The sequence below is a fragment of the Strigops habroptila genome (assembly GCF_004027225.2).
Source record: "Strigops habroptila isolate Jane chromosome 13 unlocalized genomic scaffold, bStrHab1.2.pri S16, whole genome shotgun sequence".
Lineage (NCBI taxonomy): Eukaryota > Metazoa > Chordata > Aves > Psittaciformes > Psittacidae > Strigops > Strigops habroptila.
In genome coordinates, this window is record NW_022651054.1 from 8,805,916 (window position 1) to 8,830,640 (window position 24,725).

Sequence of the window (24,725 nt, forward strand, 5' to 3'; positions counted from 1 at the left end):
TCACCTCCACATTCTCCTCTCTTTGAAGAGATGAAGAAAGAAATGCACATGAAGTTGAATGTGGCATGATCAGTTCCTTTATTACTGAGCCACAGCATAATGAATTATTCTCCCCATTACATCCGTTATGTTCACTTTTCACTTACAAGGAAAATCAAATAATTCCACCCACTTGTCACTCTGTGTTTTCATCCTTCAATGTCTGTGGACCCTCCCCCCAAACCTGCTTGTTCCACAGTGGCTTTTGAAGATTAGGTTGAAGCTGCTAGAAGTATTTTATGTTGCTTGTAGGTAGTATTGATTTTGCTATGCTATCTTGCTATTTATTTGTCCTTTAGTTTATGAGCCTTTCATGGAAGGGACTATGTCCTTCCATATTTCAGAACATTCTGGCATGCTTTGAGTACAAGAGAGCTGTGACCTGCCAGTTTCTTGTGGCTGTGCAGCCTGGAGACTATGAACTGGAGCACACTGGTGTGCTCCACACCCCACCAGCTGCCTCGAATGAGCTAAAGGATAAAGAGGGTTTGGTGGTTGCCAAAATGAGCCATTTTTAGCAACATGAAGATGAGCTTGGAGATGAATACACCAGTCCTCTCCAGCCAAGCACACATGCAGGCATGTTCTTAATTGCTAACACAGTATTTCAGAGCACCTAATGCCCACACGTTAATACGTACGAGGCTGCCAGACAGGTTCAGATGAACCTGCAGCGTTTTTGCCTGACCCAGCTCTATTCTGTCAAGGACCAAATTTGCTAAGTTTACTCAGAGAAAGGAACCAACAGAGAAGTGAGACTCAAAGCTGCTATCTAATTCATGAGCACTGTGCAAGTGTGGATTACTAAAGGCTATTTGAAACCCATAAGGAAAGCTGTTGTTCTCTCCTATGAGATACATTCCTGCAGATAGCACAGTAAAATCTATCTATTAAAAATAGCTGGATAGCTCAGATGAGCTAGATGAGAAGTGCAAACATGTCCTCAGGTTCTACCTGTGTGTTTCACTGCCACACCACAAGTGTACATTGCATGTTATGGCTGAAATAATTTTTCAACACATCACAGTGGCAGGAAAGCACTGGGCTACCTCTCTGACTGGGAATCTGTTGCAGAGGAGTCTTGCCCAGGAGGAGGGGATGGAGCTATGCATTAACAAGTCGCTCTGGATAACTGTTCCTTTTCATTTTACACATCATACCGTGTATGCTTATGACTGCTTGCAAAACCAAAAAGTGACTGGTGCTTGCCAACAACTTCATTAGCACTGTCGTTGGATGGTTTAAGGCCTACTGTGTTGACATTGTTCTCTCAGAGCAAAGCTGCCTCCTTACCCTTCCTCAAGCTCTCTTTTTCCATCCCTTCCTTGAAGGTGCTCAGAACAGCATCCACCTCTTCCAGCTCCAGAAACCCGGATGCGTTGCTGTCCCACTTCTCAAAAAGTGCCTCCAAAAGCAGTTTCCGCTGGGCCGAGCGAGAGCTGTGCTGAACCTACAAGAGAGGAGCAGTTTGGTCTTTGGCAACTCCTGGACACTGATGCCCAGTGTCTACTCAAGAATGGGAACTGCAGTGGTATGTCAATCACATCATTCCTATCTGTACATACACAGCTCAGGCCTGGAGATGCATCATTAAACCTGGGAGATACTTGGGAATACAAAACGCAACCGACAGTTCAGTTTTACCAGGCAGAATCAGCACTGCAGAGGGTTATTTCACAGTGAACAAATGAAACCTGTGCTGGATCTAAGGTGAGATCAACTCAGGTAAACGCAGGTTTCTCAGAATACAAATGTCTTCCCAGGAAGAACTAACCACAGCCTTGTTAGTAACATCCAAAGATGTGACAGTCTGTGTATCTGTACATTGTTATTTTGCTGGTGCTGCCCTGAAGTGTGTGGGCTCCCAGCAAACGCATGTACAATTTGTCCTTTAAACTCTCTTTGCACAGCATACAGTGATAAATGGCTGGGGTGGAATTCTCTCAAAGGCCAAAATACTGGCAGTGTGTGTTGTGCTCAGCGTGAGGACAGTAGAGCCGTCAGATCCAATATCTCATCCAAATTAGGTCAGCAGCACAGAGGGAAACTAGAAAGAGGTCTGAGGTCTGAGCCTCTCCGTGCTACAGAGGCTACTATGGACAGACCCACCATGAAGTATATCTGTAGTCTGAAGTGATATGGAGCACCCTGATGCTGTGCATGAGGATATTGCAGAAGGGGAATATATTTTTCAACACATGGCAAGAGCACCTTGTAACTTAAACACGAAGAAGCACGTGCACGTTCACATACAGCCACGCACATAGCAAAACCAAACACACTTGTTTTACAATCCTCTCCAAAACAGCCACAACCTCGTATGCACATGCCAGTGCAGTAGGTCAGAGATCAGGTTCTCCGCTATTATGAAGGTGAATAAGCAGAATGGAATGTTTTGAGCTCTTTCACAATTAGCTATCAACCTGCTGTGTCACTGAGGCTCTAGAACAGACAGACAACTTCTTACAGGATGAGTCTGTCATCACTTCTAGAGCTAAGGGCTAGGGAGGGAGGATCCATATGAAAACAAAGGTGTAAAAGGTCTCTTGAAATAGAGAATGCAAGGCTGCAAGTGAATAGCTCTGCCAGCATGAGATTAAAAGTTGACTTTGTAAGTCTCTGTAGGCATTTGCTTCTTTTTTGTTTGGACATGGGATCAGCAAAACTTATCAATATTTACTTTTTCTAGCTGTTCCATTTTTTCCTCTTCTGTCTGTTTGTATTCTCTTTTGATGAAGACAATAAGCCTCTTCACAGTAGGCAGAGAAATTTCTTCACCAACAAAGGTCTCCATGAGCTGTACAAACTGTGGCAGGTTGAGGCTGCTTTTATCAAAGGTGCTCCTAGTACGAGAAGCCCAACAGTTCTGAATCTCTGCCATGATGGGATGTAGGTCTGAAAGGCAGAAAGCACAGTGCGTCACAGGCAGCCAAATGCTGCCCTAAAGCTGGCCACGGGCAGATAGCAACTCACTCCTGAATCCTGCACTTCCTATCTGGTGAAATTATAGCTGAGTACAGACTGACTCCACACTGACTAAAAGCCTTAATCTGCTTATACTTTCCTGATAGTATCTCTTCAGTTTATGGATGCTATCATACAACCAGGTCAAATCCTGAATACAGCTGAGCTGAAATTACTGTTACGCAGCAAGTGGCTTTCTGAGACAAAGACTACACTGCTCTTATCTTGAAGTCAGCTTCAGGAATTAGTGTTTGCATTCTTGCCAGACTTTGAGCTCACAGCAGTACTGGCATGTCTGCCAACACTGCCAGCCACTATGTGCCCAAGTGAACACACCGCTTTGTGACCAAATACCTGCAAATCTAGTGTTCTCACACTTCCAGTCCTCTGGAATTCTCTCTCCATAGCTGCTAAACCTGGAACTTAGGTCACGAGTCAGAAAGTCACCTGATGAAAGATAAATTATACCTTGTAATGACATAAGCTTTTAAAAAAGACACAAGATGCAGCTTTTCTAAAAGCCTTTACATACATATATCTAAGCTATAGTTTCTAAAGTGGATGAAAAGGGCTGACATGAGCAGTTACCTGACCATGGCACTTCAACCTCCTGGCTATCTTCAGCTGGAGAATCCTGTCTGTCTGTGGGTGCTGGACCTGTAATTTTAAAGAGAAATCTTCTAGGTTTAACAGGCTCAGGCTCCTGTCTTACTATACTTATATTACAGAGTGAATCAGAACATAAAGTTTCTCCTTATTATAAAAATGCTGCTGCTTCAGAAAGTCCATACTTGAATTAAAGTGTCTGCTCAGTGCCTTGAATACAGATCACCAGCAAAGTGACTCACCTGCCATCCTGTGAGAGGAACACACTGAAACCTTGGCAGAAAACACCATGCAGGGAAGATATCACAGCTTGTGTATTCAGAAATTACTCACATGCTTTCAATAGTTTTGAAAAGGATTAAAAACACACCTATAGTTAAACCAGTCAATGTATACACTGAAAAAGATCAAGATCTGCCAGAATAAAAGAGAATGCTTTACCTTCACCCTGGTCTTGGAGAAGGCTCCCATCCTGCAGCCTTGTCTCTGAGCTTGTCTGTTGGCCAGTCTGGCTGCCATGCTGCTCAGAAACACTCTCTTTTCTTGCAGAGGTTTCTTTCACAACCTCTGCAACTGGAGCATCCTCTTTTGAATCAATGACATCCATGTCTGCCACAGCTCTGTCTTCTGAGGTCACGGCTGTAGCTTCAGGTGTTGGTTCTGGAGTTGTGTTGGTTGTCTCTGCAGTCCAGTTCTCCTCCTCCTGACTGACTTGCCCTTCTGAGCCAGGTTCTCTGTCTGAGACAGGATAATCTTCTTCCCCGTTTTTTTCTATATCAGGCTCTCTTCCCAGGCTAAACTCCTCTTCCTCCACCTGATTTTCAGATCCAGGTTCTCCATCTCTACTGAGACTGTACTCAGTGGAGGCTGATTCAGGGAAAACTTCCTCCTGACTGACTGCACTTGCAGACTCAGTTTGCCCCTCAGTTTGCATGTCTTCACGGAAACTGGATTTCCCACTAACTATAGTATCTCCATCCAAGTCTCTAGCTTCCAAATCAGCGCTTTCCAGCTCCGACAGAGCATCCTCACCTTCCTCTCTCACTTCAGCATCATTTGATTCTGCTGCTTGGTTTTCGTCCTTAGAAATTCCTCCCATCTCAGCTTCACTCATGCCCATCTGTTCAGCAAGACCTTCTGTGACACTAGTTCTCACTACGTTGCTGCCTTGTCTATCATCATCTACAGGTTCAGCTAAAATCTCTCTCTCAGAAATTTCTGTTTGAGACAAGACTAACTTTTCACTGAGTTCCTCACAAACCTCCTGGTCATCAAAGCCTCCCCATAAATGTGCAAGCTTAATCTCTTGCAGCTCTATTATTGGCCCTAGAATAGAAAAAATATCGATAAGCTGCTAGCTTGCATTGGGTTTATGTTCTCTGGTACTGCATATGGAAAATTGAAGAAAAAGCTATTCCCAAGGGAAAAGAAATGAGAAAGTACTTTATGAGAAAGTACCTTCTGCAAACATGCATCTCAGAAACACAGAGCTTCAGAATAATGTCTTTGCCTGCAGAGATCTGCATTGTAACTGTGCATTACACCATATTGCTTTTGAAAGAAATGTTTCCTAATTCTCCATGCTAAGAAGGAAAGCTGTAATTTGCCTTGTATTTGATCTTAGCAGTTAATTAATGTCCAATAGCTTAAAACTATTTTATTTTCATGTAGATTACTCTCTGTGGTTTTTCTTTATCTTTCCATGTTCCTGGAGAAATTTTAGAGTAAGCACAAAATTCACTTCTAATATTGCCCAGTAAGAAAGAAGAATTGTTTCAGGAAAAGAACTCTTTCTTTACTCCTGCTTCTAAAAAGTACTTCAGAATTTGGTAGGAAGGAAAAGTTCTGGATGCTGAAGTATTTCTGAACACACATTTGCATCACAGTTTGCAAAACATGCTTGTAAATTATGGTGTATAGGTCACAGCATTCATTTGGGTCCTTTTTTAGGCTCTGCTCACTTCTGGTAACACTTATGAAACATATATTAACTCTGCAACCTCGTGTGACCTGCTCATGTTTTAACCACAGTTGGAAGATCCCATGTACTTACACTGTCTTGGGTTACAGAATCCCTCCTGAGCACTCACTGGGCTTCTTTTGTAGAAGTCTATCAAAAGGGCAAGTATTTTTGGTCTGTTTAAGAGACCAGCCTAGACAAAAAGATTACAATTATTGGGTTTTTCCTGTGGTTCTTGGGACTTACATCAATATTTGCAGCACTACAAAGGCACCATTAGCTAAGAATTACCTGTGACTGAAAATTATCCATTACCAGAACATCAGTACAGATTTCAAAGAAGTCAATTTATTTCATAGAGGCAAAAATTCCTCCTCTGGGCTTAGCTGGAATGCCCCAAACCCATCATTTTGCAGGCACATCCTCTTGCATATTCTTCACCAATTACAGTTAGATCATTGTAACCACTTTGCCAAAGGAGTTCTTCATGTAAAGATCAAAGCTTCAATATTTCATGCTTTCTGGACAGATATTGATTTCCTGACAGTCCTATGGAAGAACTTTCACATATTATGAGCTGTGCTGTGTTATGTTAGTGACTGCACATTGCAGTTTGCTTTTGTGCCCCATCGTTTCCTTTGAAGTGTTATGTATTGGCAACTGCCTGGGAAAATGATTAGTCCAAAAACCAGAGCTATTACGACAACCTCCCTAATTTCCTTTAAAAATTCATACACATTTGACCACTGAGGTGAGAGCAGTATCAGTAATTCCAGTGCAGAGGAACGTGCAGAGTTTATTAAGTCCTTGTTGCTCAGGGTGAGTGTATACAGACAATAACACCAGGAAAAGGCAATGAAATGGGTCATTTCCAATCAGGAAATTGTGAGTTTCAAAAGTAAAGCAAATCTAAATGATTGCAAGTTCTCCATTTTATGATGAATTCCTGTTGTCATTATTTAAGTCCTGCCACCTTTGTAATCTCCCTGCCGTTAGTGAAATATGGTAGTTAATTAGAGAACAGATTTACTTAAGCTCATTATTTATAGCAAGTAGCTTTCCATTTGAATTATTGATTTCCTTTTCACATTTTGCTCTTAGATTAAAAACTGCAAAACATAAAGTTTACCAAGCTTTTAATTCCTGCTGAACTTTGCCTGCCCTTAGGCTGAAGACATAAAGGAAGAAGTTTGCTGCTCTTTTCTGGAACTGAGCTGAAGATGACCCCGTTGTTTATCATTTTAAACCATAACTAATGGCATCAATGTTTAGGAACAGAGGATTTGAAAAAAACTGAGAGAAGTGCCTACTGATGAAATGCCTCCCAAGGAGGCTGATACTGAAAACAAAGTGAATCCATCACATTTTGTGTTACTGCAAAACCTTTCCTCTACTGGGAATTGAGGAAAGGATCAGAACTGAACTGTAAGCAGCGGCCTGGTGCAGTTTTAGTAACTTAATTCCTGCTGGTAAAAAAATGCTGGAAATTACAGTTGAATTTCAGCTCTCTGGGGGTTTGGAACAACAAATGTCATCACATAATTCTGTCCCTAAACGTACAAGATGTAGGCCCTGATTCCCAGGGTCTTCATCTTCTTGCCATCAATATACAACTATTTTGCACACTCTCATGCAAACACTTCTTGATGCTGTTTGTTTTTCAGCTGAATACATCAGATTGGATTCTGCATCCATTTAGTAGATACACAAACATGGTTTTGAAGATGTTACTGGATCACTGTGGAATCCAGATTCTCCATTCAGTATTTGCATTACACACACTTAATTTTCCCTTTACATTTCCTCAGCTGTTACTTGTCCCAGTCAGCTGCTGGTTGCCTTAAAGTTGCAGCACTAATGCAAAACTTTATTAAAAACATAAATCAATTAATGAAGTATTATTAAAAAGAAAATAAAAAGGATGGTTTGGGATTCTTTTGTCATGTTAAGATAATGCACTTGGAGGATTTAGATAACTCAGATTCTGGAAGAGTTTGTGATTTGGATGAAATAATTTTATGTATTGTTAAAAATAGTAAATTCCTTTTCAGAAATTACCAGTTATGAATGAGGGGTATATTTTCCACCTTGTTTTAACACTTACAATTTATACAGATCTGCCATTCTACTAGAGGTCCCCGTTATTTTAGGACACTCTTCCTTACCACTTACCTTGGGAGGAACTTGTGCTATCTTTCTGAGTTCCTAAATTTACTAGCAGAGCTCATGTTTCTTTGTGCTTTGCGTGTGACTGAGGAGGCTGATGAAAGATTCCTGCCCTTCAGCCCTTCATACTGAGTCTTTTCAGCAGGACAGGTACAGCATCCACTATAAATAACAGCAGACCATCTGTGTTTGTACCAAACAAACTTGTCACCCAAAACTTGTCACCACTTTCAACAAGTGCCAGCTTTACTGGCTAGGGTTGAAACGTGTTGATCTAATTTTCCTGTCACCTAGATATTGGCAGGTGATGATTCTCAGTTGTTTTCAGCAGTGTGCTGTGATCTATGAGTAATTCCTTTAAGCAACACAAGCTAAACCCGACTTGCCATTTCATCAGCGATAGGTCAGTGTTCAACTGATTGATTGCTTTCCTGGGAATGGGACGTGTGTATCTTGAGTACCACAAGACACTTGTTAGCGAGCAAGATGGGAAGAACAGACAGAAAAGGTCATGAGAAAGCAGGCTCTGACATTGCTGTACTACAAGAAAGGCAATCTGAAGTGTCTCAAACTTCATTAGTTTGAAAACTAATCTGACTAAATTCAGTTACATTTAAAGGCGTCGGGCTGAAAATGTCCTTGAAAATGAATGCAGATTCTTTTAATTTAAACGATGTATTTAAAAAACTATACTTGATACACATGAGCACAGAGAGACAAGAAGCTCAGAATTCCCAGAGCCATTGCCTTTTTGGGCATCAGAGCAGTGATTCAACTGTGTCCTGGTATTGTCTTGGAAACTTTCTGCTTCACTGTATAGTCCAGGCTGTTCTTGCTGAGCTGCCATCCTTCTGGATGCATGCATTTGAAATCATAATAATGATCATGTGCATACCTTCTAATTTGACTGTAATTTAAACACTGCTTTCTCAGCTCCCTGGCTCTAATTGCAGTTCATTGAGGCAGCCAGCCACAGTCACCATGCAGACTGGAATAACTGCCTGCCACCAAACAAATGGAAATTAGGAACTGAAACAACTGCTTTGCTCTGCTTTGCAGAATGAGTACTACAGGTAATGGATCACATTCAGGTGGAAGAAGTCCTAAGGTTAGTTTGCATCTTTTATCTTCCCTGTGGGCACAGTAGGGCAGGACTTATTAAGAGCTATACAAAAGAAACCAGGTCAGGTTTAAAAGAACTGTGTGGTCCACACTACAGTTTGTTGAACTCAATTTGCAGAGCAAGGCAAATTGGGGCTACCTCAGAGGCTAGAAACACCCTCCATGTTTGTGCTCTGCTCATTCTTTTCTGGGCAGCAATGGAGTCTGTGCTGATAGCTGCTCACTCTTATGTTTTGCTAGTGTTTTTGGCTCTTTGCCTCTGAGATTCCACTGGGATTAGTAGCATGGAGATTGTGATTACTGCCACGGAAATAATAGGAAGAAAGTCACATTAAAACATGAAAGGGAAAGAAGAGATCCTTTCAAAATGCATGACAAAGATAGGACTCAGCTTTATATATTACTTTACCTGAGAGGATCCATAGGAGCAATAGGAAAATGAAATGTCTCCTAGCTGAGAAGTAGACACATTTCTTTCCTCATCCCTGAAATAGCAGCTTGCCTGCTATTCTCTAAAACACACCATTGGTGTTGAAATGTTCCCTGTAATTCCATTCTCTTAGAGGTAATGACATTATTAGCGTGACTTTGTACAGCAGAGTTCATTTTGGGTAGGCATGCTGTAAACATCATTAGAGGAGTGCTGCATGGAATACATAGTTCCTGTAGAAAACTGCAAGATTATAGCAACTGTTTGCTGTGCAGTAGCCAGCAACTGGCTAACTGAGGCTACTTGTAACAAGTCCCATACTTTTTGGATGAAGCCCAAGATTTTAGCAATAGCTCATGCCATTGATTCTTCAGCTCTGACTATTTACTGGTTTTCTAACACATCTAGCTTATTTGGTTATTTATTTTAATGGAGATGAAGGTGTATTCAGAGGATGATAGAGTTTAGAGCTGCTGAAAACCAGATTATGGCTTCTGAGTTCCATTTCCAGCTCTGTAACTGACTTACTCTGTTTCAATTTCCTGCTCATAAAGCGTGGCAGAAGTTCAGAAGGTTGTAAAGACAGATAATTTTGCATTTTAAATTTAAACTATGAGATTTATTGATAGAAGCCCTCAGGGTGTATAAATTAATGCAACATAATTAACACAATATATGTTACTATTGTAGTAATGTGCACGTTTGTAAAGGTCAGTCTTTATCAGGTTATCTTTGCTACAATATGGCTGAATAGACATATTAGCACTCAAACATTCTCAGTGTGCTGTGAAAGCAGGTAATGACCAGAAGTAGTAAAGACCATGGTTAATTTCTTCTCCAGAATCATCAAACTTCAGCCCCAAGTCATCAGTTAGGTAATTCAGTTCCTAATCAGTCATCAGCTTATATGCTGCTGGCTGTTTCTATGCCTAAGAACCATGAATTTGAAGACAATGCAGCAGCTATTGTCCTCTGAAATAATGCTGAGTAAGCACAAAGAGAGTATCTGGAGTCATGAGGAATAAAGAGAAAGCAGTGACCCAGAGAAATACCAAACTGGAAGCATCACCATATTGAAATTAGGTTGAGAGCTGCTTTGCCTACCTTTGCATAATCACAATCTATGAAGAGAAAAGTAAACATTTGCCTCCACATATCATGTCTTAATGCTTCTCCAAAGTCATCAGCACACTGACAGAGATGCTTCAGCACTTCTTGGAACATGTCATCTGGAAAATGTTCAGTGTAGGAATGGACATACTGTGGAGAGGAAGCAGCAGTGTGAATGATTAGCTTTCTTCAAGAATTTTCATCTTTTTAAACTCCTTAAAATCTATTGCATGCAATGATACAGATAGGAATTTGCAGTTTAATCTGCAGACTTGGTGCACAGATGCTACACTGCCTGCTTGGTTCTTTCTTTCAGAAGCAGCAATATTCTCCAAACTAGCCTAGGACTCTGCTGCCCAGAGGTCACTTCTCATATTCAGTGCTTCAGAGATGCTGAGTGAGAATCCCCCCTATGAAATGTCATCGATTAAGCCAGGTTATCTCAGGGAGGATAGAAGTTCTCCATGGTTTTCAGCAGCATTTACCCCTAAGGAGGCATTTTGAGCCATTAGTTTTTGCAAAACTGACAGTCACTCAACTCTCTAATGCCACAAAATGACCATTGGCCACGATTTCAATGTTTAAAGAACCAGGCTGGATACAATAAAAAACCAGGAAAGAACCTTTTGAAAATGAGCCTGCTGTCACCTAAGTCCTCTCACACTGGGAATACTACTGACTCCAGATTTATTTTAAGTTCTAGCCTTGGAGACACTTTAACACTTTGGATTTATAGCCATGTGGTTTTTATGAGCAAAAGCAATATGGTTCTAAAAATGTGGTGTGCATGACATAAATAATAATGGCCATCAGAACAAACCACAATCCCAAAGCCTGTGCTGAATTATTAGAGCAGGTTTCTGGAGCCAGGCACAATAACAGGGACCCATATAGGGAGTTAAAAGAAGGAATTTCCAAAATATGGAATGTTTCCCATTATCCCATTTTTAGAGCATGGATACCTGACTTAAATACTAGAACATGTTGGACTTGTTGAAATGCATTAACCAACTGAAATATTAACATATATTATTATTATTCATGAAATATTGCATAATTCCCAAACTTATGGGACAAGCGGAGAAGAGAGGAAGAGCAGAAAAGCAGCAGCCAATGCTTTAATGGCCTGAGGGGTGGCTGGTGGGAAAGAAGAACTCCTAATGCAATGTGTGGCTTTTCTGCATTTCAGCATAAAAAGAGAGGATGTACGTGGGCTGGAGAGAAGGTGGCAGATCTGGGAATACGTGTATCTCCCAGCTTTTCAGAGCTATTACAACCCAGAGCCCTGTGACAGATGAACCCTTTAAGGATGACAGCAGTTGGGAGGAGGCAGCTTGGACAAGCAGCTTGTTATTTTGTATGTCATCTTGATGACACATCCCAAGGCTTGTGTATTAATACTGCTGTCTAACAGCTTCCCAGAACTGTTTTTAGAAGCCTATGTTCGGCTCTGTGGGCAGGAGGAACTATCGTAGAGTCTTAAGCTTTTCTTAGCTGATGTGTGTAAAGACCTCTGCTCTGTAAAGTACTGCACATGTTATAAGCATACATTTACTTATTATTAACCAAGAGATTTTGACACCCATCAGAAGAAAGCTGGCACACCTCCTTCTTGCTATCCAGTGTGAGACCTCGCTGAGAGCGTGGACACATTATTGTCAAGAACAATGGAGCTTTGCTTTTTGTTCCTACTCAACAGAAATGGAGTGAGCCACATGTGATCATGGACAATAATCTCACCCTTAAAGCCTGATTCTGACCCTACAAAGGCAATGGGAGTATTTCCCTTAGTGCCAGCAGCTTTGTGTGAGGCTGCTGGAGGTTCTGCATGTTGGAGTACAAAGCCTGTGAAATAAAATGGGAAGGACTGGTCTCTGGCATTTAAATGCTTTTAATATAAAGACTCCATGAGCTTGTCACGAAGGATGTAAAAATACGAAAGCCACTGTTTTGCATGTCCAAAAAAATACCCCAAAACCCAACAATAACGTGTGAGGTCTCTCTACTGAGTTTCTAACAGCCTTTAAGTAACCCAAAACTGCACTGAATTCAAGGAAGAAAGAAAAAAGCACCATTTAATTTTAAGGTCCATTACAGAGCAATGCTTTCCACATGTGAAAGGACCTAGACCAGTGTCAGGAAAGATCATCTCTCTCTCTGGTCTTGGTGGATGATGCAAACTGATGAACAAAGGTAGACTATAGCTGAGGATTAGAAGCAGCCATGTCCTGAGAGTGAGGCCTGTGATTATGGAACAGTTCCTCAAGGGAAGTGATGAAAGCTTCATCATTTGATTCAATTAAAACTGGACTGGAAAAGCATCAGAGAGTATATTCTAAGAACTAAGTTGCACTGGCTGGTGAATGAGACAGCTTGACAGTCTGTGCCTTTTGTATTCCTGATCTCTGTTGTCATATCTTTAATTGAGTTAAAATAAAGAGTACACAAAATATATTTTAAAACATTTGTCTAGTGCTAATGGAGCACGAATTCATTCAGTGCTTACACATGTGCCATAGGGATTATGGATTGATGCTTCATTGCAGTGACAAAAGCAATTCTCTGGGCTCCCATTAGCCACAATAGTTTTCTTAATTAAATGCAGTTATTCTGAGGTTAAATTTAAAAATACCTCATTTCAGGCTTAAAAAAGCCTTCAACAAGTTACCACGAAAATGCATCTCTGTGCAGAATAACGAACACGGGAGTCTCCTGAGAGCAAGGAAGGCACAAAAATCACACATGGTTGCTTGAAATTAGTCTCTCCACAGCTGCTTTATACTCTGGTTTTAATTATTGTAACAGCACCCACCAGCACTGCTGCAATTGAGGGTCTGTCATTATTTCTATTCTAAACATCCCTTTTTGCAGGTTTAAGTACCCAGCCATAAAATTCAGCTCTGTTGTAGGTAGAAATGGTTGGCAAAGGGTTGGCCTGGAGAGTTTTTCAGTAACTGTAGTTTGAACCAATTTGCTTGTTTTCAGATTGATGAAGAGTAGAGTAATGGGGTGAACCTTCCAACTACACTTGTTGATTTGGGTGGGTTTTAAAAACACACTCCTGATGTTTCTCAGGGACAGCTTTTGATTTTAAACCTGTGTATTTTCCAGCCCGGTTATGCTTTGTGAACAGCTATGACACTTGTTGCAGTTTAGTTATGGTCCAGGTCAGTAATAGTTCCAAGCAAAAAGGAGCTTCTCATCACTTGTTAGGCTTTTCTATGGTTAATAGAACTCAATCAGAAATAATACTTTGAGGACAGTACTGATTACCTGAGGCTAACGGTTATATTGGGACACCAAACCTGCCTTGAGCAGCCAACGCAACTCAGATGCATATTCTGCATCTGAATTCACAAGTGATTCAGGGCTTTGGCATTCTAGGAAGGGACTGTGAAGGGTGTCCTAAAAACCACTGCTTGGCATAGGCTGCAGCCCTGAGAAAGCAAAATACATCTCCCTTGCTGGACAGAATGAAAGTGTTATGACAGCAAAGGATGGATACAGAGACGGAACATGCAATGTCCTGATATAACCAGTTACCTGGGATGCTGAAGAAGTGAAGCCCCCCACTTACTCATCTTAGGTGTCCCCAGAGAAATGCTACTACTTTGTGATAAACACCGTATTCTGCCTCGGGTGCTCTGATTTCATTCCTCACCTCTGTGAATTCATCTATGTTTACTTTTTTTTCCAACGTGTCTACGATTTCCAGCTTCCTGTCACAGACTGCTAGTAAAAAATGAAGGGATATTGGTTTAGAAAGCAAACAGTTGTGGGTTTGCATATTGTACACATTTGTTTTGCACGCTTTTATGTTACATTAACTCTCTTCTCATATTGGATTACATTTATTTCAGGTTATCCTACACAGCAGCTGAAGCATCTGACTGTCTGGAGTCTACCTAATTCTAATTCCTACACATTTCTCTTGCTGAGAGTCTGCACTTACCTATTCAGAACTGTATGCTTGTATTTATTCTTTACATATGCTGGTGCAAACTGCAATGATTTTAATGGTACTTACAACTGCTTATGTGAGGGGAGAAATTATTTTTGACTTAACAAACATAAAACTGCCTTAAAATACTGGGGACATGGGTTCTGCTTTGCAAAAGTGGAATCTGAAAATCACAGTCATTTTCCCAAGAAGCTCTATGGGAGTTTTTTTTTACTGAGGATGATATTCAAAATTATCTGGGCTGTTATAATGGAACTGAGAAGATAGCTCAAATGCCTACATAGTTTTCTGAATGAGGGCTTTGAGCACAGACATGCTCTTTCTGTTGGGATTATTTGTCTGTTCTTTCTTCTAGAATGTAACAGGAGTAATGAGAAAATTCACCATACATAGAATGCATTTATCCCTTGTTGGTTATGTCATTCCTGAACTGTACATTATTAAACTATAAAACAAAACTTGATGTTCTGTTAATGTATATTGGATGCTATTAAATGAAGTAAATTAAGGAATGGAGCCACACTATAAGTGCAATATGACAAAAACCACCTCAAGCATCTGGAGACCAAGTGGCTGGATGGAAACTTCCTTCTCAATCTCTCATCCCAGTATCTGTCCACACTCGAGAACCACAAACACCACAGCAGGAGCACATGGGCTGGGTTTGGCATTTATACACCATACTACCAGTATAGGATGATTACTCAGAGGAACAATTCTGTAATATAGAAGAGGCTGAGCAAGGGCAAGCTCTAGAGAGGGGTGACTCCAGCAACAAGCAGGAATGCACATCCCATCTTCCAGCAAAGGCAGATTTGTTATTATTGATGATCATTACAGGCTCTTGATATAAAGGGCTGGCAGCAGCGTGCGTGCTGCCACTCCAGTGTTCCTGGCTCTAGCTATTCAATGATCATTATTCAGGGAGGTCAAGTGTAAGCTATTTAAAGTGGACAGGAATCATGGAAACCTTCCTGCGCTGAGTGCTCTGGTGCAGAGGCCCTTGTGCTGGGTGTCACTGGCACGCCTGAGACCAGCAAAGGGAACAGCCAGACAAGAATGGGCTGTTCAGTAGAACATTAGGCAAGCTTCAGCATCAACCCTGAAACCAGGCAAGGTAACAACACTGCCAGACTTTAATTTTGTTGATCCTACCTTTCCTCCATACCTCCCAATATGCCAAGCTGTCCATGGGATTTCCAAGACCTCCCACGAGACAAACACTATCTGATAGGGCAGGTGACGGAGGAGGTTGTTAACAGTGATTCTTAAAAATAGTGGTAAGCACATGGCAATATCTGGCTAATGAAGGATGTAAGTGGATCTTTTTATCTCTCTGAAAGACTTTTTTCCAACTTCTTTCCATGCTTTTCAAGATCCTGTTAATGAACCACACAGTGATTCAGTCTCTTTCCAATCTGTCTGAAAATCTGTGGTTCATATCCTAACTACCCTTAGACACCCTTTCTCTATGATCAAACCTGTTTGCTGTTTGCTCACAGTCTGCATCAGAATTCAGACCACAGGAAGAGAACTAAAGAAGACACATCGAAAACTTACTTTTTCTCACATCTGTGGCTGTAGAAGCAATGACATCTGCAAAAGTCCTCAGGGCACTCTGAACCTACAAATCAAGGTAATAGTCAAAGGCCTGTTTCATGCAGACAACAGTAGGCAATTACTAAAGTAAATCAGTCAGAGTAATCAGTGTATGGGTTAGCCATGCTTCTTACCATGCATAGGTGGGCCCTGTTAAAGGTAGACCTTGTCTGTGTTGTGCTGTGTGTAACCACAGGACCGTTTCCTAGAGGGCTACTGTCACTTGTAAGAAAAATGCTTGTACCAAGAGATCATTACAGTTACTGCACATCTCATCTTTTCCGAGCTGCAGTATCAATTTGTGTGAGTCACAGGGGCAGGAAGAAAATTTAATGGAAGCCACAGGAGAGCAAAAGTGGCTGCTCTGGGCCTTTTTAAAGGGATTCTGAGGGATAACCAGAAGGACATCCACTGATGAGGTATGCATCCACAGCCTCAGGGTTGTCTGAGTACCTTAGGGGGCATTTAGCCTCCCAGGACCTCTGTGGAAAATGCACTGCAAGCATTCCATGTGCTTCCATGTGGGGAATCAGGGTTCCGTGAGGCTGAGAGGTAGACAACGACCTGCACCCTGACCTTAAGGGATGTCAGAGCCATTGCCCATCCTTATGCTCCATGCTGCCATGCCAGGGCAGATGGTACTATCACAAGCTTCCTTTTCCTCCTGGAACAATCATAGCAGCGTGTTAACAAGAATCTTTCCTAGTTACCAGTGCAATTGGTATTCTGCCACTGACATCCACTGTCCACTCTTTGAACTGAATTGCCAGCGCTTCCTTTCTCATCAATTTCACCTGAGACTTCATATTTTCTACTTCCTCCCTCTCCTTATGTTTGATCTTTGCCTCAGCCTTCATCCTGGCCAGCCTGTAGGACATGGGAATATGGTTTAGAAAGATACCATCATAATCATATTTAAGATAGATTAAGCCTACCCTGAAGAACAAAAGGAAAGGAAATAACTTCTGACTGAAATTCTTGTCCTTCTAGTACAAGCAGATTTTTGTCTAAAGAAATACTTGATGTTTGAGGCACAAAATTACTCGTGTGACTATTGAAACAGATATTAATAACCTGTGTTTTCAGCTCCAAGGAGTAGAGAGTATTTATATTTACACGTATCATCTCCTGAAATCAAGTGTACTATGAATCTTAAGAAATAACCTGTGTCAGACGTGTGTGTGGAGAGAGCTTCTTGTAGAGCATATGGTAGACATTTAAAGGAAAATCATCTGTACAGCTCTCCTAGTTTGTGTAGTTTCAGTGATAATTTTTACCTTCACGCTTATAATGGCATTAATCATTTATTGTGTGGATGTCCTTCACCTTCTAATTTTAGCAGGAAGAGAGGTGCCTAATTTTGCTACACTTGATTTACCAACAGAATTGCAGCAGTCTGCACTTGTCTCAAAGCCCAAGCACCATTTCACGTAAGCACTTCACTGGCAAAGAACAACGTTCAATGAAATTTCTTAAGCAGTCTCACACAATAAAGTCCTTTCTGCCTTAGGACAGGGATAATACCCCAACCTCTCTGTCATTTTGAACGCATTGTTTGCAAGCTTGGACTAAAAATACCTCCCTTTCTTCTTCCTTCCCTTTTCTTTGCTTCTCTAATCACTTAGCAATGTTTTTCCCAATCCTCTGTTTTGCACAACAGAAGAACTGAATCAACTGATCCTGTGGAACTGATCTGCTTTGGTTTTGACTGTGTTCATTTATGAAATGGAAAAAAAAGCCTTCAGGAAGTTCAAAATGCTTAAAGCCAAAGGATCAGTTCCTACGGGGAGAAGAGTTCCAGCTCATGGAGACTGCTGGAACCTCTCAGCATTGAGGCAGCTGCCCTGCTCACCTCTGTGGCGCTCACTTACACCCTCTGTAATACTCAGAGTAAGGGGAATTGCTCCTCTGTTGTACCTGAGAACACACAAGCGCAGAAGCTATATTTTAGTTAATGATTTCTGCTCCCTTCTTCCCCTGTGTTTCACATACTGTGAAGATGAGCTGATCCTGCCTCTGATCTCTTCCGTTGCTACAGGTCATCCTAGAAATGATAAACCACTGCTATTTTTAGAAAGGCCTGTTTGACACGTTACAACAACACACGTGTATCACAGTTTTATCACCACGTACTTGTTCTTCATGGCCACTTACCACAGAGGTTTCTTAATGAATAACTGGGTTCCTTCACCAGTCGTGGGCATTGCACAAGTGCTGGCTGAGGCAATGCAGCCTCTGGCACTTTGATAGCAGGGGAAGGGGAAAACCATTTCCCATCTCCTGACTCCTTCATGGACACAGCAAAGAGGAGGTATGTAGCAGGTACCACAGTCTGGACTAACACATTTTCCTCCAATGTATGCTACAGACAGAAAGAGCAAACCAGACCATTTCTAGGGGCAGCTCCTCCTCAGGAGTGGTCTGCAAGCTGAAGGCAGGGCTAAGGCTGTGCTGGGAGTTGTCAAGGTGCTTTGGTGATTAATTTGGGCAGTGCCCAGCACACGTTTCATTGTGTGCTGCACCTGCACTGGGCTGCAGTTCCGCATTTACTTCTAGGGTCCTAAAACACCAAATTGCTGCATCCCATTGCCCTGGTGTCCCTGGGGTAGGACAGGATGTTCCCCCCTCTTAGACAATAACAGCAAATCAGGCTGTAACAGTGCTGGGCACCCGCTTCAACATGAGCTCATTTCAGGATTAGACATTTCCAGAAGGATGAGATGGCAGCGAGGGTGACTTCTCCCTGCAGAATGAAACATGTTTCTTCAGGAAGACAGCCGCCTAACTCCCACACAGGGATGTGACTCAGACTGAAGGACTACCATCCCTGGACAAATAAAGTCTCTGTTTCAGGTATCAGTCCATTTGGATATGGAATTTCTCCCATCTGTTCTGCTGTCTGGTGGCAGTTAAGGAGAGACTGGAGGAAGCCTGAGAGAGCTCAGGAACCTGTGGTGAGATCCTGCCTTTCCTGAAGGTCACGTCAAGGCTCCCAGGAGCTGCACTGGGGCCAGAATTTTACTCTTCATCTTCCTGCTGCTTATGTGAGAGATCCTGAGCACAGACCAGCATCTCCTGTTGGTAAAATCCTCCGTGCTGCTGGGGTTTAAGGATCCGATGCAAATCCCACAATAGAGCCATCACAAATATGTAAATCCTGAGCTGCAGTGAATGCAAATCCCATGATACTACTACCAGCTGATATGCAAAACCTGCTATGGCTACATAACCCCCTGTGGCAGTGCTGTCTATGGAGAGATTTATTTTTACAAGGCTTGATAGTCACTTCCTTTGCATCAGCTCTGATAGCTACAAATTGAGAACCTGTCTCCAAGTGTAAACATGGATTTAACAGCCAAGACCAAGATAACGTGTCACCAGTAGCCAACACTTTGCATTCTACAGGAAAACCTGAGCTCGCCAGAAATAAGCAATGATTCACAATGAAAGCCCAGAATATTTTAGCAGGAAAAAACCCAAACCAAAACACAAACCCAAGAACAACCCCAAAACCAAACCGAAAAAACAACCCAAAATGCCAGGAAATGTTATGTATTTTAATTCAATTTCTTTTGCAAAAGGAAAGTGAGACACGGTTCTGAGGTTCCTGCAGCCATGTATTCCTCTGTGAAGAAACAGGAATGGTGAAAGAGTCCCCCCATTAAAGGTGTTGGCAAGGCTGGCATCTCCAAGAACAGTGTGTGCTTGAGTGAAAGCTCACTGAAAAAACAGATATTTCCCCAGATCATTTGTTTCAGTGGAGCAGGATTTAAAAATTAGAAAACCTAATTGAAAATCTTTTCCCAGCTCTGGTTGTGCTCCTGTATGTCTGCTTATGAAATAAAACTCAAAAAGCTGAGCTCTTACACACTGACCACGATCGGTCATTCACAATTATTTCTATCCATGGGGGAAGAGGAGATGATTGTATAAAACTCACTTATCACACAGCTTTGGCTGTATCCACATGTTCCAATGAACTGTAACAATATGTGGACTAGAAATGCAGAGAGACAGAAGCTCAGAGCAGCAGAGAGAGATTTAACATGTTCTTTTATTCATTTTAATACTGGGAACTTCAATTATCTTCATTTAGAGTTTGTGTATGAGACATGTCAACATTTGACTTCCCTAATTCCTGACACAGAAACCTTGAAACCAATTTTCAAGCTGTACGTACTATTTATGCAAATAGAAGAGACAGTCATTCAAATAGAAGTCATTATTCTACAAGCCCAGATACAGAATAAAGAGATCTGGTAGTGATAGAGTAATTTTGCCATCATTCACCATCATCTCTGGATCATCTGCAAACACAAATGTTCGCTTCTGCATTTGTCTGAATCGAGCAGTGACAATGGAAGCATTATTGCTCACCTAATGCACTCCCATTCAAACCACAGCATATTGTAAAATGCCGTGGAACCCCCTGCCAATATTCATTAAACATCACAGTAAAGCAAGCAGCCTAGAAGACACCCCAGAAATAAGCAACATAATAAAATACAAAAAAGAAATCTGAAAGGAAAGCCTAAGTAAAAATCCCAGGAGGAGTTTCTACCATGTGCCAGGACAACACTGTTGTTGGTTTGGTCAAGAGAAATCATCCTGGAGGAGGGAAAAAAGGTTCTCTTTGCATTAAGTTTGGAAGAATATCAAAGAAATGATCTGAAGAGCCCATGGACCTTTGGTACCAACACCTGTCCTAAAGAACTGCTATCACTAACCTAGACCAGTTTGAAAGCAGTTTGCATTCCACATACATAATTAAGATAGAGTCTAAAGAGGAATTACGTATTTGTGAAGGGCAGAAAATTGCCTTAAACAGGAATAACTAATGTCTCATTTTGTGTGAAATGTTCTGGCATTTGGGCTGCTTCTCAGGTTTTTGTGAGAGACAACTGCCACTGCTGGCACTGGACTCCATAAGGTTCATTTTGTTCAACAGCACCAGCCGGGCTGCAGTCACAGCACTGCAAGACACCAGCTCTGCTCGTGTGATCAGCCACACTTTCAGCTCTCTCACCTCTCTGATGCTGTACCAGGCATCTCAGATTTTAGCTCCTCTGTGACCACCTTCAATCCTCTCAGGTATGGGCCTGGTTTTGTAGAAACACTATACTGGGGGTTATGTCTCATCAGATACTCTCCAAGGAAAATAAAGGGATTGAATTGGGTTGGCTCTTCTGCTGCAAGCACGTTCTTCCTTTCCACTTCCATTAACAGTTTTTCAATTCCTGGGATTAATGTAGGTAGGAGTTTTTCAAGCAAATAGATGCGAGCATCTAGTGACACTTTCTCGTCATTGAACCACTCTCTGGACAGCAAGTCACAGGGTTCTCTCTTATTTACCTTTTCTTCTTTCACCTTTTGTTCACGAACCACCTTCACTTTTGTCTCCTGCAGATTCAGACACCTCTGCTGCACCTTTTTATAAAAGCACTCTTTCCACAGAGCATAAATACTGAGACATGGTAGCTCATCATTCCCCTGATTTCTCTTCATTCCTTTGGCAGTCATATTCTCACTTCCAGGCTTGGGATGTTGCAGACCTGCAGTTTGGGCTGCTGCTGGCTGAGCAGCCATCCTTCAACAGCTGTGACACAGAACAGAAGCAGCAGGTTATACAATGCCAAAAGATGCAGCAGCGTCCTAAAAGACGAGTCTATTGTTAGGAATTGAGTAATATTCTTTTTCTACATTCCTTTTTCATTCTGTTGCTGCTGCTTTGTACTCTTAAATAAATGCAGCCCCTTCACTTCAAAGATCATTAAATGATTTATAAAGATTAATTATGTATCACAACAGCCCTTGGAGACAGAGCAACTAAATAAGTGTGTTCCTTTCTTACAGGAGAAGAAAATGAGACACAGAAGTGATTAATTCCAGGTCACTTAAAAACCTAGAAACCCAGTGGTGAACAGTGCTCAGAAGTCTTGTCTCCCAGTTCCAACCAGTAAATTCCTCTACTCGTTAGTGTCATTAGTTCTGTGCAGGTTCCATTCCATGCCTTCAGGAAATCCAGTGGATGTGAGACAAAGGAAGCAAGTAATGGAAAATACCAGATGCCTGGGAGCAAGATTTCTTCATGTCTCCTGCTCCATCGTTTCTGTTGCTGTGAAAAAACAGTGCGGAAGCCTGCCCCATAGACTACTGAATTTCAACTTTGACAACTCTTTTTCCCTGTGGACATTTTGTTAAGGTAATGAGGACACAGGTGTATGGGTGAGCAGAGCTCCCACAGAAAGGGAAACTCTATACCATCAACTCTGTAATTAAGCTGTTCACAAGCATTTAATCTTGTAGATTATTCTGTAAAAGACAGACCTACACAAAGTTGCAGATATCTCCCTTTACAATGTCCCAAACTCCACTGTTTTCTGAACATTTCAAAATGTTCATTCTGTGAAGTACCAGGAAGAACCTGGGATGCTCACGAGGCACAATTTGGTAACTATTGGTTTGTCTCTACACATCACTGACTGCATCTGTAATGGGACTTACGAATACAGAATGGAGCAGAATGTTGCCTATTTGATCCAGAGCATGCAAAAACACCAGCATGCTGCAAAAAACCCAGGTCGGTGTTAAACAACAGCAAGGGAAGGGTGATATTAACAGAGAGCCTAATGCCTTTCCAAATTAAAGATGAAACTCCACTCTGAACTTGCTGCCACTCTATCCTTTTCAAGCTCTTATTTAAAAGTGCTTTTCACTAAGGCCTTTCAGTATCCATAGCAATCCTGTTGCTTTTGATATGTTTTGCTCTCCATGTTTAAGCATTTGTAGCTATTCTGAAGAGAGTTCAGCCTTCCAGGAAATGCATAAATGTGATCTACAGCCCTCCTGACGCACAAATGTAATTACTAATATGTTGACCTTCTAGTTCATAACCATTGTTTGAGCCCAAATACTGCTTGAATAGGTAGGATGCTTCACAGCACTAAATTTCTGTGTCTGCTTTCTTGATGCACTTATTGGCATCTGCTGGTAATTTGTTTTCAAAGATGATTACCTGCTGGGAAGGCAGATGGATTTATGGATCAAGCTGCCTGCCTGACCCACACAGAGGGTTTTAAGATGGGAGCTGGTTTGCCACCGGAGGACGTGAGCTGTAAAGGAGCCCGGATTTATAATAGTAGAAAAGGAAACCTGTCAACCCAGGCAAAATGTTCCTTGCTTAGGTGAGTTTCTTGCAATAAGCTGCAAAACCAGACTCTTTCTGGTTTAAAGCAGGGTGTTAACCAAATGTTCTGGTCACGTTCCAAATCAGCTGTTTTTGTTGTGCCAAAATAAACTGTTCTTGCAGTTTCAAATACTTATGTTATTTTTCAACATCCTTTATGAAACCGCTCTGCAGTCTCTGTGCAATGTTAAAGTGACAACTGCACTCTGCTTTACGAGGTGCCCGATTCCAAAGGATGATGAATAGATTTTCTACACTGCTTTCAACTATTTGTTAGGATGATTTTGAGGATTAGTAAATGTTTATAAAGTATCTCTATGTCTCTGAACAAAAGAAAACAAAAAACAACTCAGGGCGACTGCTCTATCTCAATTCTAAGGCATTTGCCTAACTCCAAGAATGGAAGCAGAGCACAGAGAACTATGCCCACTCCTTTAATGCAGGACAGATAACAAAGGTATGGAAGAACATACAAACAGCACATACCTGGTAACAACAAAGGAGTGCTAGAATCAGGCCCTGAAACTTGGAATTTGTTGAGGATTACAGGAATACACCTCCAGTTTGTGTAAGACACGATTAGCTCATAAACTTCAGTGCTGATTGACATTAGTTGAGAATTTGGCTTGTAATATGTAAAGCTCTCGTGGCCTGTGACATTCCCAAGTGGAGGCCTGATTGTCCAAATAACAGTAAGGATGGTGCACAGAGGCAAGCTTTAGAAACACCCAGGAAATTTGAAATGTGATATAAAGTTTCCTGTAAGCCTTTGTTCAAGCTGAAGGCAAGATAAGCTTTTCATTATTTAGTAGGATGCCACTTTCCTGGCTCCTTTTCTGTGAGAGAAATATTCTTGCTGGAATCCCTGCAGGTAGAAAAAGATTATCTCTCCCTTTTCTGTACAGCCACCAAATCTGCTCATAAATAAGGTTTTTATGGTTTCATTGTTATTCTGTGAGGGGATTTTGCTGGGTGGGATAGGGCCAGGAAAGACTAGAGTTTGTCTAGGTCAATATTTTAGAGATGTTTGAGTTACAAAAGTATTTTCAAAACCAGAGTACAATCTCTTTGATGCTCTATCGCTCAGAAATAGTTCTGCCTTTCCCTAATGTGCTTCACAGAGCATGTTTATCTCAGCAAACACAAGGAGCCCAATACCCTTTTACACATGATCTCCTTTTCAATACAATTAAAATATAAAAAGACTTTCTCTTTTCCTTTGTGAAGCTTTGAAGAACTGTTTTTCTTACCTTTGGAGCAGGTATCAAACTAGATCTTATTCTTCCTGCTTTCAAAGTGGCTTTGCAAATGAACTGGAATTTAATATATGCCCATCTGTTCTCAACCTTAAAAATCTTAAAGTGAATTAGGGATTTCTCAGACCTGCTGTGGAGCCGGGCTGTGAGTTTTACTCCTCTGTGTTTGCAGTTGCTAAGCAATAATCCCAAAGGTTGCTATGTCTCTTCCACGACTCAGAATTGCTGTAGGTTGTCTTTGGGTTTTGGCAGCCCAACAGACTCTTCTGCACTGAACTTAGATCATTGCATCACATGACTGAAAATAAAATCAGAAAAGACTATGA

The 24,725-nt window shown here is 41.5% G+C and overlaps 1 protein-coding gene across 1 annotated transcript in view; it reads right to left on the bottom strand.

Moving 5' to 3' along the window:
- EFCAB5 (EF-hand calcium binding domain 5) overlaps positions 1–24,725 on the bottom strand; it is a 40,340-nt gene that overhangs the window by 9,702 nt on the left and 5,913 nt on the right. The window contains exons 3-14 of the mRNA XM_030472447.1: positions 24,394–24,697; positions 20,984–21,553; positions 16,668–16,824; positions 15,919–15,982; positions 14,059–14,129; positions 10,392–10,547; positions 5,663–5,762; positions 4,051–4,935; positions 3,592–3,660; positions 3,358–3,450; positions 2,720–2,934; positions 1,333–1,489 (exon numbers count right to left, since the gene is read on the bottom strand). Of these exons, the coding sequence (XP_030328307.1) occupies positions 1,333–1,489; positions 2,720–2,934; positions 3,358–3,450; positions 3,592–3,660; positions 4,051–4,935; positions 5,663–5,762; positions 10,392–10,547; positions 14,059–14,129; positions 15,919–15,982; positions 16,668–16,824; positions 20,984–21,543 (2,527 nt within the window). The 5' untranslated portion in view covers positions 21,544–21,553; positions 24,394–24,697. The remainder of the gene's footprint in view (positions 1–1,332; positions 1,490–2,719; positions 2,935–3,357; positions 3,451–3,591; positions 3,661–4,050; positions 4,936–5,662; positions 5,763–10,391; positions 10,548–14,058; positions 14,130–15,918; positions 15,983–16,667; positions 16,825–20,983; positions 21,554–24,393; positions 24,698–24,725) is intronic.